The sequence below is a fragment of the Nuphar pumila genome, chromosome 14 (assembly GCF_984573655.1).
Source record: "Nuphar pumila chromosome 14, dmNupPumi1.hap1.1, whole genome shotgun sequence".
Classification (NCBI taxonomy): domain Eukaryota; kingdom Viridiplantae; phylum Streptophyta; class Magnoliopsida; order Nymphaeales; family Nymphaeaceae; genus Nuphar; species Nuphar pumila.
The window spans coordinates 81,438,660-81,459,632 of NC_143262.1; the positions used below are offsets into that span (position 1 = coordinate 81,438,660).

The window sequence follows — 20,973 nt, forward strand, 5'->3', positions numbered from 1 at the left end:
CTTAGAATATGAGTGCTTTGTGATGCTTCCAAACCACATTTTCAACAGAAATTCTGGTCCTACATGAATTCATCAAAGCTGTTGATCATGTACCACCGAGGTGGTATCCCATGTGGTAAGAGGGGTCCTGTGCCAAGCTGAAGGCCTAGGTTCGAATCCCTCTGCCACATGGGGTTTAAGAGATATCTGGTAGGGGTCTGCCTAACCCAGCTTGCCTTTCAAAAAAAAAAAACTGCAAAGTACAAGTGCAAAAAATTGGGTCTTAGAATTTAGTCAGTGACAAGAGTACTTTCACAAGTAATGAAATGCAAATTCAAAAAAAGATCAAACAGCAAAAGGCAGAAAAAAAAAAGTAACATTGTCAAGATTTTCTCCAACAAATACACAATATTATTGGTTATAATTAATTACACCCAATTCTTACATAAATATCTTACATTAATTATTAGAAATCACTCTCGGCTCTTCTCCTTCATCCCATAAGATAGCATCATCAAAACATTTGCCTCGAGAATCCTTTCCCAATTGTCTTACACGGGTGATTTCCTTCGTTATAAAAAAAAAACAAATTTATTTGCTTTGAGAAGAAGAATGATGAGGAGCATGAAGCAAGAAGAGCTTTTTCAACACCTTGAAGATCACATTCAAACCCGGCTTTTTGAGCGGCATCACTGCGGTGCTGCTCTTCGCCATGTGGATCATTTGAACGCAGCAAAGCTGAGCCATCCGATCAGGAGTGGAGCTAGGAGACTCGCCCATCCATTGCTTCTCGATGCACTGCTTCATCTCCTTCACCCACAACTCCTCGTTGTACTCCTCCCACAGCATGTCCATCCTCTCTTGCTCACCGGCATCGTCCCCGCTGAAGGATCTACGGCCGGTGAAGCTCCGCCTCGGAGTCGTTAAGCCGCTGCCGCACCGATCATCCCACAGATTGTCCATTGAACCAAAGACTCTCGGGGTGGTTGGTGATCTTGATGGGGTGAAGCTGCCCCTCGATCTCTCATATTCTTCTTCTTCTTCCTCCTTTTCTTTCTCTTGTTGGCCTTTTTGGGTGGAGCTGTTGGCTACTCCCCGGTGAAGACAGGTGGGATACCAAATGGAGTCGTTAATACTTTCACTGTCGTCATCGTCTTCGTCTTGAGCAATTCTTGGGAAACTGAACTCATCACTATTTGATTCATCACCCATCTCTCTCCAATCTTTTTTGTTTTTTGTTTTGGCATCTGAGCAGTGGGATGAGATAAAAAGGACAAGGAGGAGCAATTTCATTCAATAAATATTAGAATGAATTTTTCGATTAAGGCTCAAATTTGTTGGTATTTACAAATACAGGGATAACTTATTGTACATTACGAGTCAGTGGTTGATGTTTGGTTTATTTGACAAATAAGCCTTTGAGTGTGCTTTCGTTTGGTTAACCCTGGTTAGCATTTGGTTAGCCAATTATTTTACCTCTTCCCTAAAAATAATCACAGTTCACCTATTAACCTTTCTCTCTAGTTTTTTCACCTTTTATACTTTGGATCACTTGAGCCTGCCTTTCAACTTTTGTCACATCCACTTGCCTATGCCACAATTTAAAAAAAAAAAAGACTTCATTTTAAATATTTTTTCAAATAAGTCTTTGAAATTTTAAAATAAAAATTAAGTTGTCTTTTGATAGAAGCATTTAGAACATGAAAATTTAGATTTAGAACAATTACTTTTAACAAGAACTCAACTATGGATCCACTTTTATTCTAATCACATCGAGCCTTGAAGCAAGAGTCTCACATTTTATGAAATCAAAACCAAATTAAACCCATATATGCTATTTTTCAAGTCATCTTTTATAATGTTCTCTCGTCCAGTTTTTTGAACGAAAAAAAAAAAAAATAAGAGTATATCTGACATTAAAAAATTCGCATAAAAATAAGTTACAGAAAGGATCTTTCTCAAACCGATGCCCGCAGGGCCGCAGCTCTACATTTTCACTACAACAACAACAACTACTACTACGCTCTACATTTTGGGTCAGCGATATGAACCAAAAAAGAAATTCATTTTGGGTCTTCCACATGAATCCTTTTCCTCCAATCATTTCTATCCAATGCCATGTCCTCGGTGAGGTTAAAAAGCTCTACATTTTCACTATTCGACTAAAAAATATTTTGCGGTGCAAAATGGTACTTAACATATTAACATATAAGGATCAAACAGTATATTCATCCAATACTTGATTTTATTTTATATTTACACGAAAAAAACTACCCTTAGATTCAGAGACCTAGCCACACTGACTTTGCCCGCCATACTTACAGTCATTGTCCTGACAGCATAAAACTCTATAAACTTACCCATTGCCCCCGGAGAGTCGTCATGTTTAGGCTGTCACAAAGGGTGACACCCATAAGATTTGAACCTAGACCACCTGCCTAGGGGCCTATCTCCGACCCCACAAGGCCAAACCCTTTTGGGGGCATCCAATACTTGATTAGAAGTAGTAGTTTGAAACCATCTTTATTAAATTAGGTTGTGATTTGTAATATACCGTCAGTTGGACTTCTATTTGCAAATACCGGAAAATTTGGACAGTATTTTGTAATTTATCATAATTATTATTGGGGTCAACCAATAGAAACCCTTAAGAACATTGGGTTGCCTAGACTTTGACGTAGTGTGTTTTCAGCTAATCATGCGCCGGATTCGTCGGGAGATTAGTTGGGGCTTTGGTCTCTGTGGGCCCTTCTTTATTTGTTGGCATAGTGAGTAAAGGAATTTCAAAAGCATCTAACCCTTAAAATATTATCTTTTTTTTTTAAGGAGAAAATATTTTTACATAATTTAAAAATACCCTTAATATTTTTAAAAAAGGCACCAAAGTTTTGGTTATGCAGGTTAAGCAATTTTTTGTTTTTTTGTCTTAGGTTACTGTGAGATATTACCATTTTACCTCCCAACAATTAGAATATCCTCTTTGCCCACCTGGATTTTCAAGGTTTATGAATTCGATGGGTTTTGATTTGATACCTTTCTTCGGTCAGTTTTTTATTTTTTTGTTTTTTTATTTATTCTTAAGTTGTGCTAATATTTTAGATCACCAATTGCTCAATTTATTAAAAGAGAGTTTCAAGTTTGAAGAAGAGAAAAAAGTGCTTAATTAGGGATGGCAGTGGACTTGGGGAGGTGGAAAAAGGGGGCCCACCCCACCTCATCCCGTTTGGACCAGGAATGGAGGACATGAAACCGGGATGGAGGTTAAAATCAAAACCCATGTAGGGATAGAGGTGAGGATGGACTTACGCTTACACTTGCCCTGCCCCCCAGCCCGGCCCGATCCCCGCCTTGCCCCCACTCCGCCCCATCGCCAATCCTTCTTTAGGGATGGCAATGGACCGAGGGGAAACAAGGCCCTGCCCTGCTTTCCCCCATTTAGATTAGGGATGGAAGTTAAAATTCAAACTCGTGCAGGGATGGAGGTCCAGATTTTGAGATAGGACTGGGTTGGGACCTTGTCCCCTGCCTCCGCCCCGGTCCACTGCCATACTTGGTAAAATTTTTGAGTCATATTTGATATTGAATGATAAAACTATTCTTAGGGGCTTTTTTTATTAACCATAACAAAGTTTTTTAATAGACACCAACTTAACTTTGGTGTCGATTTGCAATTAGCTCTTTTTAAAGTAGGTACGTTTGTGGGGAAATTCAATTGAGAGTGACATTTTTAGAGAGAGAGAGAGAGAGAGAGACTTTTTTGGTGATTTTTCTCATGTTTGTATTTTTTTTTTTTTCATAATGCAAACCATAACTAATCATTGGGAAAAAGATACCCACTTTTATCCAATCCATACGCAACAGCTGGAGAGGATTTGATAATGGAGTTGCTAGGGCATGCCACGTGTCAGTGTAGACCATGAGAAAGATACTGATATTTTCCTATGACCCAAGTTTCTCGCTAAAAAAGAATTCTTTTGACTTGTTAAAATTAGTTGGGAAATGGAAAAATGTTGTACTACGTATTGTTTAATGAAAAATCTAAGCTACAAACTATAGTAGCCAAAGCTTCAATGAGTTTGGTGCAATGAAGGGGGCTTGGCCACTAGACAGGTGGTCAGGGTTTCAAAACCCCTTAAGTTTATAAGGGAAGCCGGGCAATTCCCGAGAGGCAAGGGGTGTGACAAAAGTGACAAAAGTTAAAAATGGCAAAATATATATCAACAATCAAAAACTCGCACGAATTTGATTTTTTTTTTTAAATCTTGTATTTTTCAGCAAAATCTTGATAATAAAAAATAAACAAAAAGTATAAATAAAATAAATAAAAAATATTTAAAAATAAAAATCATGGTTTTTTCAAGATAAATTGCTGTTAAAAATGTAAATATCGAGTTTAAATCATGATATTTTTGTTTTGACAAGAAATCGCAATATTTTGAAAATATCATAAGAAATTAATTACCATTTTTAACATTCATGTAATTTCCCACGATATTATCGGGAGTTTTTCATATATCTCGCGACATTTGTCACTATGGGTGCGCCTACACCATCGAGAAGGTGGCTGTATGGCAAGCTAAGCCAACGTGATTAGGTCTCTAATCCTAAGGGGTGATTTACTCATCTTTCATATATATATATATATAGTAGCAAAACTCATTCTCGACAGTTATTTTGAGCTTACCCTATTCAGAAAAATCAGTCAACCTCGACATGCAGACTCTTCACCAAATCATGACCAAAATTGCAAATCATGGTTGATCGACAACATTTTAAATATCACAATAAAATCTATAAATAACTAAATTTTAAAATATAAGTAACAAAAATTTATCTAATTACACTGTAAAATTTGATGGCATGTTAATTTTTTAATTATAAAATAATATTAATGCTCATTGAAAACAATAAAACTAATCCATGATAGTAAAATGTTGAAATTAGCAAAATCTAAAGAAAATATATAATATACTTGATTTTAAAATAGTTAGTTTTAAGTTTGTTATTAAACCTATTAGATTAATATTCTTAATGTACATACATATTATTATTTTAAAATTTGTATTTATTAATATATTACTAAACATACTTAAAATACTGTTAGGTTTTATATTTATATTCATTTTTAGTGAAACTTGCGTTATAGAAAAATATCACGTTTCATCAGCGATTTAGCCAATGAATTGCTGATCACAGCTACAATAGTGTCTAAATCTTATTCTATGGTCTGTTTGCTTCACACCTTGCATCATGTTTTTTCCATGTAAAATTATGAATGTCATGAAATGCTGATATATCATAAAGTTCATGGTTTTTAAAACTTTCACAAATACATATCACAACCTCAAGATCAAAAATCCTTTCTCTACTAAACAAATCATGTATCATACCTGCATGGTCATATCGACAAGAGTTTAAGAAATGTAAAATATGCAGTGTTTAACTGCTTATCACCTGCCCCCAAAGGGGTTTGGAATGGGGCCTAGGCCGCCAGTCTAGATTCAAATTTCATGGGCATCACAAGTGTGATGACTCTCTGAAAGAAAGGGGTAAGCCAACGAAGTTTTATGCTGTCAGGACAGTGATCTGGCTAGGTCTCTGATTCTGGAAGCAGTTTCTTCATGTAAATATCAAAAGAACTGCTTATTACCTATGTATATATATAAACGGGTTGTGGGTTGACAGGTTCGTGTAAATGGGTTGACCCGCCCGCCTAACCCGTTTATTAAACGGGTCAAACGGGTTGGTGGGTTGGCATACCCCTAACACGAACACGACGAAACGGGTTAGGCAGGTCGACCCGTTTACGACACGAACCCGTTTAAGCCAAACCCTAACCCTGCTAAGAAGCGGGTTGGTGGGTCGAGTGGGCGGGTCGGGTCAGATTTTGCCACCCCTAATGTCAGTGCATGTCTCCATGTGGTGGGAAGTTGCAGGTTCAAACCCCATTGGTACGATAATGATAACTGGTGGGGGACCACTGCACAACATATTAACTACTTATCACCTAAGTAGAATCGCTAGAATATGAGAACTAGAAATATGGGCATTTCCAACATTTTTTTTGTAAATCCAACAATGTGGATGTGCTTGGTGTGGTGAATTTTTTAGGAATGGTGTATTTTGGATGAAAAAATATGATTTTTGAATGCTTGAATGTTCATGATGATTATAAGCTATTGATTTTAAAGCCTTAAAAATTCTTGTTTATGCATCGAAATCGAATGATTCAAGAGCAGGTTCTTATAAAATAAAGCATGTAGATCACATCCCCATGGTAAGATTCAAGAGAAAAAAACAAAAAAATCATGAAAATGGCAGTTTACACATTAGTTCTCATATTTTCAGTTCTCATATTCTAGTGACTCCACCTATGTATACCTAAATGTTTAACTTTTTTCATGCTTATATTTGACCATTTTTTGTTTTACGATTAAAATACTACTGCTCATCTAGTAACGGCAATTTGTGAATATCACTTTGATGGGATGTCACGAGTTCAAAACCCACAGATGCAGATCTTTTGCTGAAGCCATGATCTAGAGTTTTATGTCACTGAACTCACTGAGAGACAGCATTTCCCTAGTTCACAAAAAGAAGAAGAAAAAAGCACTTGTTTTATGCTGATCTATCGAACAAAACAACTAAACTTCTCTTATTAAAAGAAAAAAAAGATTTATTGGGTAAGTTGTTTCACTATTAAAATATTAAAAAAAATCCGCTCATGAATGAATGATTAAAAAATTTTAGACAGATAAAATGTAATAACAGAAAAGTTAGGCGGCTATATATAAATGATGTTACTCCTTGGAATTTCTCTTTAAACAAATAGAAAGGCTGAGTGCAGTGGCCGAGGCAGAAATCTAAACTATGTTGGGCACAGACACACACAAAAAAAAAGGACAATAGACTAATAGGTATAAAAAATAAAGGACACCCTAATATTCTAACGGAAACCAAAAATTCATTATTCATGGATTCATGTTTAATAATTAAAAAAAAATATAGACAAACAGAAAACCACAACTAAACATTTATGCCATTAAAAAACACAAATCAAAACCCTAAATCTTAACAAACATCATTCATATATATTAATTAAAAAATAAAACCCCTAAATTCTTACCAAAATCAAGGGTACATTCAAGGAATTATGCTTAATGTTGATTTTAAAAAAAACACAAAAATACCTTAAAAACTTAATTAAATATTCATGTCCTTTGAAAAAATCCAAATCAATACCCTAAATCTTAAAAAAAAAATCATTGATTTATCTTAATTGAAAAACTTTTAATATTCTAGGAAAATCAAGAGTCATGCCTATTGCTAATTGAAAAAAAAACAAAAACCCAAAAACCCCACTAAAACATTCATGTTATTTAAAAAAAATAAATCAAAACTCTAAATCTTAACAAACAACACTAACTTGGAAAAAAGCCCTAAAATCAAAACCCTATTACGCATTTATTCATGAAAATTATTAATTTTCATTGAGAGACAAACCTACAAGAGCTTTAAAAGTCAACAATTTTTTTTTCAACTTCACAAGATTCTAGTGTTCTTTATCTCAAGTGTGAGTTCATAAACTTAGAAAAAAAAATATTCATTACATGGATGGTGTCATCCACACAAGTATGAATTCATATATACTTTCAATCTTGAAGAGAAATAGGTAGAAGTGATAAAAGGGATGGGATGAGCATCCAAGTGTGCCCATGGGAATGACTAGAGACATAGTGATTGGTGGAAATGCATCAATGGAAGGTAGAAGCCAGCCACGGATGGATAGACCCCAATTCCAAGTAGGCCAAAGCCTAAATAAGAAATCTGCCCACAATTAGAGAAAAAAAGAATCACAATAATGAAACAGCAAAAGTGAACTAGTTCATGAACTTGCCGACGAAAGATGACAATCTCCTCCAAGCCCGATCCAAAGAGCCTTGACCAGCAAACCAACATTGTAATTTTTGGGGGTCAGGGGAGGTTTTACGCATGAGTCAGCTCCCAGGGTGGGTACTGCCCACCCTAGCCCAGGACCCTCTCAGTTGGGATTGTTGGGTCAGGGTGGGCATGTGAGCCCCTATGCGGCTCCGCCACTGGCTGAGTGCATTTGATGGGGCTGAATATGCGCCTACTTGACAATCAATTGCTTGAGCTTAGAGTGATTGCACATCATAATCATCATCAATCACCTATAAGTCTATTTTCTCTCACTAAAAAAGAAGCACAGGGTTTGGGAGAGGATTGGACTCAAAAATTATATCGCAAACAGAGAATGGAGTTGCATGATCAATCTTACTAAAAAAGTTCTAGCATTTTTTTGTGGCCATCCTTGTTCGTTTAAACTAAGACATGTAGACAGGTACTGCTTGAAGGAGTGATGAGAATATGCAAAGTAGAAATATTTAGGGACGTTTTCTGCAAACCCAATAGATGTGTTCATCGCCGTTGGTTTCCAATGGAAATTTGCGATTTTTCTAAGCCTTGAATATTTATGAAAACTTCAGGTCATCAATTTTCAAACCTTATAAGAGTATCCGCATGTCAGAATCTGACAATCCAAGAAGCGTTGTTTATGAAATCAGGCATGTAGAACACATCTGTATAGTCATTTATTAATAAATAAATAAAACTCTCAAAAAATTCAGTTCTCACAGGAATTTGCATGTTCCATTCACCCCGATTCGAAGATCTTTTTTACTAGATCTTTAAAAAATGTCATTTATATTTAGCGACGCTCAACCTGAGTTTGTGCCTAGTTCACCTAAACTGAACCAAGCTCAAACATGGACTTGGAGTCTGATAGGCTATGATCATATTTTGGATGGCCTAGATTCGAACATAGGCTGCCATAAAAATTTGAGCGTTCTTGAAACTCTGTTTAGTTGTTCTTGCAGTTCCACCACTTTAGAACTGAACATCCTACATGCATCAAACAACTTTTTAATCTACATTTTTTGTTTAAAAAAAAAACTTACACCAATCTTATACTTAAATCAAGAGAACTTCTTGCATATATTTTTTAATATTCTGATGAGAAAGACACACAAATATAAACAGATAGTCTTAATCTATATTTAGTAAGACAATTTTTCTTGCATTATTTGCAAAATTTAGGTTTTAAGATAAAAATAGCAAAAAAAAGGTACCAAGAATTTTACATAAAAACAAGCGTTAGTGCACCAGTTAATCACTACTAGTTGCAAAATATTTGAATGCAAATTGATTGTGAATTCCCGAAGAATTGACCAATGTTTCATCAACTTATCATGATATCTAATTATTCTTTATTTCGTTCAAAAAAAAATTCTCCCTAATGCAATCACCCAAGAGCAGGTGAATGTGCTATAGATCTGCATCTCACTAGGTTTGGAATAGGAGAGGAGAAATGGAAACTGCCAAATGACATGAATTCAATAACGGGCGCACCCAACCATACAGAAATTTAGAGAAAAAAAAGAATGTTACAAATGAAGATGCACAAAGAATATCATTTAGAAAATTCCTGGCTCTTTGGAATACCTAATAATTGAGAATTTTAATTTTGATAAACAAGGCTAAAAATTCGTTGGCTAACAGCCTTTGACAACATAATCCATGTATTAAGACAACAAAAGCTTCATTCATATGTCCGCTTCCGCTTCAAGATGGTGGGAATTATAGAGATCAAACCGATGAGGAACAAAACCACCAAAGTCTTCAAGTCGTACAAATCCCTCACAGACTTCAGGTCCCCCAGGGCAAGGCCAGCCTGTTCAAAGTGAAGCATTATTTTCAGTAAAAAATGAATAAAAATTAAAATGCCTTCTCAAGTCATAAAAACACTTCACCAGATATAAATCATTTATTAATTTCAAGAGCAGCTTAAAGGTAAAGATCCATGGCAAATACAAAGTAAAGCAATCGAATGCTGCCACCTATACAAAGACAAATGGGGTAATGAACTATCACAGCATTTTCGGAGTATAACTTTAGTTGTGCAGGTAAAGTGATTAGTGCACTATCCAGAAAATAAGCAGGATCATCAGCCAAACATTTCATTATTTCACATATAGGAGCTATTTTCGAGGTGCCAACCTAGCCGAAAAATATCACCTCCCATTATAAAAACGTCCATCGCTTATCACATGACTAGTTGTCAAGCAAAGTTGCCAAATCGAGAAGCGATGCAAGGGAAGGAGCAAGGTGATTAAAATACTCTAAAAAAAAGCAGAAAGTGGAACAGAAAGCAACTTGAAGCGAAATGAGAATCAAAGCGGAAGCAAATGTGTTAACGCTTTCTTTAACTCATAACAAGGATCTCAATGTTGTAGAATTGAAACATCAAAAACATCATAAAACTAAAACTAAATAAAATACAATATGTAAAATAAATAACGATATTAAATCTTCACATAACCAACATAGAAAGGTTCCAATTCAACATTATCAATGGCAAAATAATCATTATATTTAACAATATAAATAATAAAATAACATAATCACATTGATGATTGCAAACAAATATAACAAATTATCTTTTTCTTTAAGAAAGATGAAAATAAATGATAGGTTTTTAAATGTGATTCTCATGTCTGGGAATTCCGATTCTTGGGATTCTCAAACACAGGAATATTCTTATAATTGGGGAATTGTGTTTCTCGTATTTAAAAAAATGTTTCTCCAAATACTTCAAAAAGCAAGGCACTTCCCTGCTTTCCACTTCGAAAGCTTGTTTTTGAAGTGCACTTCCACCCCAGTATGGTGATTCCACTAACTCTTTTGTCAAGTGCTGTCCCAACAACAGTCACAGGAAGCAACATAATGTTTACTCTAGTAGTTGAATAACACATGCCATCACTGCCATTTTACCTGCATATTCTGATCCTCATAACTATGGGATGCATTTATAGCATTTTTGTCCACGATTTTTCAAGTATCCATTTGTTCTGTGAAAATGTAACAAATTTATTAGCAATATGTTTCCACATATGTTTCTATAACACATAGCATTGAACACGGCCGCATCCCACCCATCTGTGTGGGTAATATTATGAATCTATTCAGATGGTACTCAGTTTTGTCATTAATCATCAATATGCATTTTTTTCAAAATGCTATAAGTTATTCCCAGAAGCAAATAATGTTTTATCAGTCTTCTCCGACCTCTCAAATGGCTCAAGTAGATTTGAGCACGCCAGCTGTTCAAGAGAGTGCTTTATTTCTCCTCAGAGAGAGAGAGAGAAGAAAAATCAATCAATTAAAAATGTAAGGAGTCGAGCATAAATAGAAAAAACAACGAAAGAAAACTAGAAAAGAATTTTAAGTATAAAAAACATGAGAAACTAATATGCTAGATCCTATAGAAGTAACATCCAAATTAGCCAATTTATCACAGTATAAGGTAAAGCCATCTCTCCAAATTTACACTCATTTCCTTCCTTTTTTTTTGTCTATTCAACCAGGATTAAGTGTCACCATAACAATTAGGTAAAAAATAGAGTTCTGCAGGGAAAAATTTGCAGCCCAGAGCCCCAGTTACAAAATTTCCATTAGCCGTCCCCTCAATTTGTACATTGTTCCTGAACATGTACAGCTTGTTCTTCAATATTATGGCCTTCTTACCATTGGTGCCACTTAATGGTGGTGGATTTATAATATCATGCTTATTTTGTTTTCTCATCATCAAGCCACATATATGAGTGGTCTGTATGTAATTTTGGCACACATTTGTAACACGTAATTTCCCTTTTTATGGGTCTTCACTGGCATCAGGAAATGACCTAAGATGCATACATATACCTTTGACATTATTCCACTCATCCCCCCAAGCTTTTTCTTACTGATGGTCACTGGCCCACAAACAATAGTACAAAGAAAAGGCAACATTCAAAACCATTTTTTTACCACATTAGGAAATGAGATGACTCTGAATTTGTAGCAAACACCCTCCTACCTTTACTTCCATATTACAATGATACCACCAGATTTAGCCCTTGCCTCTTTTGCAATACAATCACACCCCCTCCAGATTTCACCAATAGTCTCCATTTTCTTCTCCATGTTGCCAAGATGCTAAATTCATGTTGTTTGATATGAAATTTTGCAATATATGTTATCATTTTGAAACAGCTAAGATCTAAGTCACACGGATTCGGCAAAGCAGGTGCCGCACCCGCGTCGATGCGGGTGCGGCACCCGGTGCGGTCAACACGACCTTGGATGCGTTGACCGCACCCAAGGTTATTTTCGTCCAATTTTCGGACGTAAAAAAAAAATTTGCCCGATAAAAGGGCTGCGAAATGGGATTAGGGCAAATTTTTGCCCTAATCCGCTTTCGCAACTCTCCTCTCCCGCGCAGCTCTGCTCTCTCGCTCGCCTCCTCTCCTCCCGACGTCTCTCAGGGGAGCTCGAAGCCACTGTCGCCACCTCCTCCTCTCCTCCCGATGCCATGATCGCCCCCTCCTCCTCTCCCTCGTCGCAGACCTCCGGCAATCGCCGGCGTCAATCCCACCCGCAACCCCGACGACGCCCAGAGCCACCTCCTCCTCTCCTCTTAGGTAACCTCTCTCTCGTCCCCTTCATTCTTCTATCTTTTCCCAACCCTTCCCCCTCGCTCTCTATCGCTCTCTTGTTGGGTCGGCAGGGGAGGGGCCGAGCCCCCCCTCCCTGCTCCCTCTTGTTGAATGAGTGTCGATATTGCAAAATTGGGGGTCAAAATTTTTTTATGGTTGCCCAGGTGTTTTTCGTATTCGTTCCTGTCAACGCGGGGTCAGCGCCCAAAAGGGGGGAATTTTTTTATTGATCCTCATGGCACATGGTGCACTGTTGCGACGGCACCTCATGTGTGTCACACGGTTTGCGCAGCTGCGGTACTTGTGGGTGCGGTTGCGTGCACTTGATGCGCACAACTGGGGCACAATGCAGCAGTTGCTGGTGTGGCTGTGGCACATGTTGCGCACTGCGACAACAGTTTGGGTTCAAAAATTTTGTATGGTTCCCCAAGGTGTTTTTCGGGTCCCTCCTGTCAGCAGGGGGGGGGGTCAGCGCCCAAAACACCTATATAGGGGACCAAAAATTTTTATCCTCGTAGCACGCGGTGCAGCGCCGCGGCGGCACCTCATGTGCACCTGATGACTGCAGCTGCGGCGCAGTGCAGCAGTTGCTGGTGCGGCCGTTGCACATGTTGTACACTGCGACATCGATTGGGTGGTCAAAAATTTTTATGGTTGCCCAGGTGTTTTTCGGGTTCCTCCTGTCAGCGGGGGGTCAACACCCAAAACACCTATATAAGGGACGAAACTTCGGAATGTTGAGGCGCGTGATGTGCACGGGTGAGGCGCCCTGTGCATGCGTTGCCTACTGTATGGGTTGCATCGGATCTTCTCTCGCGTTCAGCGTGTCTGTTACCCCTGGTTTGCTTGCTGACTTCGGAAGAGAACATGATTTCAACATGACAAACATGGATTTATCTGAGCTCGATATTTCTTCTAATGATGCATTTGATGTTGAAGAAGAAAATTATTAAGATCCATTACTTCATCGTCATTTATGTAATTATTCATGGTCCTGTTGCGGCACCTCTTTTGGTATGTAACTTAGTTCTTTTCTGCTTAATTTTTTTTTAATATTTAGGTTGATTTATGCAATTGCTTTACTTATTTGATTGATATTTAAGTTGATATATTGCATGCATGATGAATGATATTATGACAATGTTAACTGTTAAAACTTCGAAATTATATATATTAATATATATATAATATAATACATATATATATATATATAATTTTTTCACATGTTTGCCCTGCTGCACCCCCGCACCCAAGGTTTTTTAAAGTGCCGCACCCTCACCCCCACACCCGCACCCATGTGACATAGGCTAATATATTTGTCTGTGATTAGTAGGTCTTAGATAATCCACTGCCAGCAATTGATACACAACAAGGGTTTTAAGTTCATTTATACATGTGTTTTCCTTCTAGTGTTAATTTGATGAGAGATGGAGGTCTTAATCTGCCCATCACAACAAAAATCCAAGATGTCAAAAAATCTTGGTCTAATTCCATGTCAAAACATTCCATAATCCTCCTATTATCCACTGAGCACAAAGTCGGAAGCATCAACATATTAAACCCTGTATCATCCTTACAAAACAAACTCTCACACCCTACCTAGGGGCCGTGCTTATAAGGTTTAACATCTTCCCTCTAGCTTCAAAACCCTTCTGAATAAACCATAATAAGTATAGTTTCTGTAGTCCCCAATACCTCTTATAATGGCTCCAACAGGACTCAGTCATGGGATATCAGTCAGTGAAGAAAAAACTGCCTTTTCCCTCATGAGAAAAGAATAGTTATAAAAGGCAAATACATAAAGGCTATCCATATATCCTCTTTAATATGATCAGTGAGGATTGTGGACTCCCCCCATACTTCTGGTGATTATGCACTGAAACACCATCATCATCAACCCACCCTTTTACCCTAAGCTTCTAGCTTTCATGTCAAAAGAGTTGATAATTTGCCATATTTCTTACAAACAATGATTTTTGAGACTTACATGCTTGGGAATGCATGCTTTGGTCATCTCAATAAATCACCTAGCATTACTAGAGCTAAAATTGCAATATGCATCCATATTAATCTCCATGTACTCGTTTCCTCCATCCCATTATAAAGTGTTCCTGTTTGCATTCTCTGCAACTTTACCAAGCATCCTACTCAATTTCTCTCATACTTTAATTTTGAATCTTAAATTAACATTTGATTTTCAAGCAAACCAACCTCTATCTTGTCAGTCTTTCCTTCCACGGCTCCACCAACCTTGTCTAATCTCAATTCTTCCATGTTAACCTTGTTTCATGTGATTATTCTTCCCATCGTTTTTGTCCCATCTCTCTTAAAAATCTAAAATATGCAATATTAAGTAATAATGCAAACATTGTAGCTAACTGGTCAACTAAGCTTAAGAAAAACCATACCCTTGTTAGAAAAACTAGGGGCAGATTATATTATGTAGTTCTATGAAAATCAGTATTTTGGCAACCAATGAGAGAAATCATGCCACACGACATACAAAAACTATTACCGTTTCGAAAAAAATTTGGCAACCAGGAAAAGCAACTGCCTGCACAGATGTTTGATCAGGGTTACTCGAAGCGCCACAGAACAACGGGAAGCATGCTTCCCGAAGCATGTTTCGGAAGCGCGAAAAGTGGCGCTTCCGAAACGTGCTAGGAAGCATCAAAAAAATTGGGAAGTGCACTTCCCAATTTAGGGGAAGCGTGCTTCCCCCTCGCTTTTCCTTCTTTTTCATTTTTTTTTGTTTTTATTTATTTTCGCTTCCCCCTCGCTTCCTAGGTTGCTTTCGGTTCGCTTCCTAGGTTGCTTTCGATTCACTTCTCTTATCGCTTCCGAGACGATTCCTGGTTTGCTTCTAAATTGTCCTGCGCTTCCCGCTTCTTAAAAATTTTCAAGTGCCTCGTTTCCCGCTTCCGCTTCCAGAATTGCTTCCCGCTCCCGCTTCCCCGACTGGCAACTATGTGTTTGATAAAATACAAAGTAGATCTTGGCCTGAAAGGATATTACCCATAGATGAACAAGGCTTTATTTGCTAGAAAAGGGTTGATGGGAAATCTACAAAATTCTGTCAGCCTTGGTGTAACCAAGAGCCCTGTTATTTCCACATTTGATACCTCTATTCGTGAAGTCTGCATAATTGAGAAGAACACAAAGTGAAACGGTTTAGGGCTTAGACAGTGGACTTCAAAACTAGAAAGTGAAAGGGTTTAGGAAAATCCAAAAAGTGCAAGGACTTTAAATAAACCCATAAGTCTTTCCACACTAATGTATTCACATTTCCCTACTTTATCTTATATGTGTATGTGTGTGTGTGCGTGTGTGGGTGGGTATCCAACAGCAACAATGAAAGTCGGATTGGTATATAAAGTACCTATGACCCGGTCACTAGCTTCAATTATGTTAAAGGATGTAGCTTCTTTTTATGCTAATTGGGTTTGCAGACTCAATGCCAGAAGGTCAATGTCAGGCTGTTGTATGCACTTGGGCAATCACTTATTTCATGTAGTAGTGAGAAGCAAAGAACAGTTCCTCGTTCTAATACAGAAGTTGAATATAGAGCAATGGCAACGGTAACAATAAAGAACTCACTCAAAATTCTTGGACTGCTTATCTCAAAATCAATTCTATATTCAGACAACAAAAGCGTAGTAGCTACCTCCATAAATCGAAATTTGCACAATAAAGTTAAACATATTGAATCCAGTCATTTTGTTCATGATAAGATTGAAGTTCAAGAGTTAGAAACTCAATTTATGTATAGAAGAGATCAAGGTATAAATTAATTTACATGGGTGTTGACAAAAGCGAGACACTAGGTGTTAAAGAAAAAAGTTATTCATGATTCTCACTCATGTGCAGCTTAAGAGGCTGTTGAATGGTGAATAGTAGTCTTAATGTCTTTTGCATATATGAAGTGGCATACATATAATATATGTGCAACATTAACGTATTAGTTTAGCATTACCAATCAAAGACAAATATACAATTCCTGAATCAGTTAGCTATTATAAATATGTATTGAAAGATGACAGCCCTAACCCATCATTAGAGCAGGATGGTTTGACTGCAAGGATCCTTTTGTTCCACCTATACATCTCCTCCTCCTCCTCCTCTTCTTCTCTTTCTCTAATTTGTTCAAAGTAGCTACTTTCTCTCCTAATGATCATAGAATGATATATAAACAGATGGATTATAGACAAGTCTCCATGTTCACACATGGCCTTAAGAGGCATGGATTACAACATATGGAGCATCTATGTGATCTTCTAATGATTTCAGTTTTCTATATTTGAAATCTTTGAGAAGAATAGCTGCAACCTAGCTGTAACCCTTTTTGTTATCAGGCATTAAGTAAACAGTGAGTAATATTGGGGATAGCAAAGGTAGATGTGTGTGTTTATCATTTTCTGGCATCTCTGTACTTAACCAAGAAGCTAAATAAAGTGGCTAGATATCTATAAATCAATAATAAGCAAGTGTTCAAAGATCATCAATTAGTTAGAAAAACTCTCAATATCAAAACAAGTATCATAAGATAGAATTATTACAAATTAGTGTCAAGATAAATATGAGATAAATAAAGAAGAGAAATAGGCCAGAAAGAAAGCTAATATTAAGAAAAGTGTACACAATGGACTTACTCTAACAGTAATATAAGAAGCTGGCATAAGACCAACAAATGTTGCAAGGAAGAATGTGTGGAAAGGTATGTCAACAATTGGAGAAGCTACATTGATAAATGTATTAGGAAGTGTTGGTGTTATCCGCAGAAAGAGCATATAGTTGAGTAGTTTATCTCTTCGCTTTGCTATCTGCAAAATAGCCAGAATTGTAAATGTTTCAAAGAACATTGAAAAGTTATCACCAAGATGTGCAGGAAATAGTTAAATTTAAGGAACAGGCAGTGAGAATTCTCTCTTCAGACCCGAATCCCAGTTTAGGTTTCAGCAGAATGGGGTTCTTATAGAGATCCATTTTCCTATGTTTAAGTGAGGAATCCCGTAAAACGAATCCCGCTATTTTTTTACAGCCAATGATGAAAAAGGCAGAAATTTTCACCTTAACACCGGGAGAGGTTGTGATGAATTCCCATTGAAAGTGGGAACTTAGGACCCATGTTTCATAAAACAGGGTGGTAAATAGAAATATATCCCTGTGGTATAGTTCTATTTACTGAGTCAAAGTAAAACAAGCAGACCCAAAATAAAAGTCTGAAAACATCATAAAGAATGACACAACCAAGCTGGTATAATTTGGTGAGGGTCTCAGAAATACCTCAGATTGGAAAAACTTCAACTTTTCAGGCCATAACCAGAAGATGATAGGTCTTCCAATTAATTTAGAGAGGAAATAGCAGGATGCTGCCCCAGCAGTGGCAGTAAAGACAACTAAGGCTACACCTCTGACCACGCCAAAAAGAGCTCCAGCAAGCAATGACATGAATATGGTTCCAGGAATCATAAACGTTTGCATGAAAATATAGATAGAACAGTAACCCAGTATGAACCGCAGTTGATAGTCCCTTGCATATAATGCAAGATGCCCTCTGAAGACAGTTCAAAAGTAGGAAGTTAGACATAGAGCATGAGTAACGGCAAATATGTGAGAACAATATGCAAACTATAACTGCTGGCAAATATATGAGAACAATATACTAGTCACAAATGTTTAATTCAAATAAATGCTGTTATTCATTCATGTATGATCACACCTCATGGCAATTAATAACTGAAATATGTGAAATAAAGAATCCAAGAACTGAAGAACAATGGAGCATTTACAAAGTAGTAAAAGATCATAAAGACCTGAAAGCGTGAAGAAAAACATGGATTAACTAAGATCAACTAAAAAAATATACAAAGAAAAAAAAAGAGAAAATCTACTAAGTGCTGGAAGAGTGGCATGCATCTAGTATCGAACATTCATGTAATGTTGCATGCTTTTCAAATAATGTTGACTAACACCATAGTCTAGACTCTAGTTTAATGCTTGAGGATTATTTTTGCTGACTAGATCATGTTCTTTATAAGTACTTTAATGGGTAAAGTTTGCAACAAATTGTTTGTACATATAAATGACTTAGAAAACTCCTTTTTTATTTTTTCTGTTTTTTTAGTCAAACTGACCCCATGGATGTGATCTACATGCTCCAGTGGGATCAGCATTTGGATCGCTGGACTCTGACACCAGAGCAGGATTTCCCAGCAATTGAAAAATCAACAGCCATAAATGCATCAATTTTTTTTATTAAAAAATATCATGTTTTTCCATCCCAAAAAAAATAATCCAAGGGTCGATCCCCACTCGTTTGAGCATGTTCAACGCATCTACAACATCATATTGAACCGAAGCAACTTGAATCATCAGACTCCAACTAGGTTGTACATACAAACAATTGTACCAAATATATATCATATTTCAATATACCAAGTTTACTCGGAGATTAATATCACATGAGTGATTCTGTTACACATTCACATGTTTCTTGATTAGGCATGCTCCTACCACATTACCACTAGCTCAAGCGCTCTCTTTTAGTGGGTCATGCAGCTTCTCTTAGGCCTACGCTAATACAGAGCTCAAGAATGTTTCTCAAATCCAGAGTAAAATTTTGTACCAACATGTTATCTACATTATCAAACAAAGGAAACCCCCACAAAGGATCTCCTACCTCAGACTATTGCACGGAAAAATATATGTAAAGAAGATGTCCATTGTCCTCCTACAATTCAATGTGTTGTGCTAAGTCAAGTTTGACAAAAATGACTCCTCAAAATCAGGAAGGAGCAAATTCCTCTGCTATGAGACTCCGATACTAAGACACTTCCCAATCTGACATATAAAGTACAATTAACATATTTCGCACAAAAATCCTTCATTGTACAAGTGGTTGATACTTGATGGTGATAAATAGCAAAATCCTAGAAAAAAGGAAAAGGTTTTGGAGTACTATGTTTATAAGGCAGGTCGCTTAGTGCGGAAACCCATCTCAACATCAGGGCAAAAATGACCAATTCAATCTGAGAAACAACACTAGGGTTGAGCATAATATAGACATCATGACCTCTTGCGTACATTTTTTTCCCACACAACCACGAGGAGAGACAGGGAGAGATCATTCAAGCAACATCAAACGCAACAATTATAAGTTTATAGCAAAAGCAGCAAAGAAATCAACAAAAATAACAAAGAATAAAACAGAACATCAACAACAAAAGAAAAAAAAAGAAACTGGCATTCATCACATCGCTTTGCTACTTGTGAATCAATTGACGAGATCGAACTCAATAAGAATACGAAATAAGAACACGAAAGGATGTCAGAAAGAAAGGCAAATGAAAAAACACAAAAAGGAAATACAGAGAAAACAAATCAGTAAATCAGACGGCATTACTTCAGGATTCGAAGATCCGACAACGTGCGCGGAAGCCTGATGATCTTATCGTACTCTGCGGCGGGCATCGTCAGGTAAATGCAAGACAACCCCACAACGAAGAGCAGGAAAACGCAGACGGCGACCGTCATCTCCCATTGAGTCAATTGGTACCGAGCGTCCGGCTGCGACGATTTCTTGCCGGTCTGGGATTCGACGTCGTAGGCGTTCTCTTCGTCCCGCTGCCTCCCCGCCGATTCGTTAGAGAAAACCCTCGGACCTGCCATTCTGACGAAGAAAACAACGACCAAGAGGAACGAATCTCACCCACCGTCATGGTGAACCTCGATCCTCCATCGACAGCTCGAATTTCACCTCAAAGAATGCCATTTAACCGAGATAGAGAGATTCCGGAGCTCCGGTGCATCAAAAATTGGGGGGGTTCCCGTTTTTGAGGTAATTGGAGCGGTTTTCTCGACCAAAATGGAGGAAACAAAAGGACGACCGCCAAAGCAAGAAGGGGCCGGATCGAGGACTAGGAACGGAGGATCAAAGGATGAGTTGTGATTGAATCTGAGAGAAGTACGAAGGAAGGGAGCAACGAATATTCGATGGAGGCCTCTCTTTTCTTCCTTTTTCTTCTTGTGGAACGCCTATTTATAGCGTTTTCATTTAACTTGGGCAATTTTTCAAGATAGCCGGTAACTTTTTCAATAATTAAGGAACCCTCCTAATGTTTATAAGTTTTTCGAAAAGGCTCGATCTGTTTACGAAAATTTTCAATTAGGTGGCCAAATGTTTGCTTTAATTACAAAAATAAGCCTCAGTTTTCTGATTTTCCTGATATAGACCTCTGTTTGCTGGAAACTGCCAAACGGATACCCACCTTTATTATTACTAGAATGGTAAGCGTCCCATTAATAATAATTATGCCAAATTTTTGTATCATGAAAACAAATAAAATTAATGTATATATAAAAATAAGCATACTGAAACGGTTTTCCTTAAAAACACTTATCCGACCCATTATCCAAGTGTGTTCATGATGTCTGTACCACT

At 37.3% G+C, this 20,973-nt stretch overlaps 2 protein-coding genes across 3 annotated transcripts; both read right to left on the reverse strand.

The window, feature by feature from the left end:
- Positions 1 to 378: 378 nt before the first annotated feature.
- Positions 379 to 1,109, reverse strand: LOC149817105 (uncharacterized). The gene is made up of 2 exons (XM_089986555.1): positions 631 to 1,109; positions 379 to 546 (listed from the first exon to the last, which is right to left on the reverse strand). The coding sequence occupies exons 1-2, from the start codon at positions 940 to 942 to the stop codon at positions 439 to 441; spliced, it is 420 nt and encodes a 139-aa protein (XP_089842681.1). The 5' UTR covers positions 943 to 1,109; the 3' UTR covers positions 379 to 438.
- Positions 1,110 to 9,368: 8,259 nt separating this feature from the next.
- Positions 9,369 to 20,554, reverse strand: LOC149817106 (putative membrane protein At4g09580). 2 transcript variants are annotated; one of them, XM_089987273.1, is made up of 5 exons: positions 19,936 to 20,554; positions 17,817 to 18,087; positions 17,183 to 17,353; positions 10,831 to 10,907; positions 9,499 to 9,730 (listed from the first exon to the last, which is right to left on the reverse strand). In XM_089987273.1, the coding sequence occupies exons 1-4, from the start codon at positions 20,199 to 20,201 to the stop codon at positions 10,866 to 10,868; spliced, it is 750 nt and encodes a 249-aa protein (XP_089843399.1). In that variant the 5' UTR covers positions 20,202 to 20,554; the 3' UTR covers positions 9,499 to 9,730; positions 10,831 to 10,865. The 2 variants fall into 2 exon arrangements, with proteins under 2 accessions (XP_089843398.1, XP_089843399.1); XM_089987272.1 differs by lacking the exon at positions 10,831 to 10,907 and having other exon boundaries at positions 9,369 to 9,730.
- Between the last annotated feature and the right edge of the window lie 419 nt (positions 20,555 to 20,973).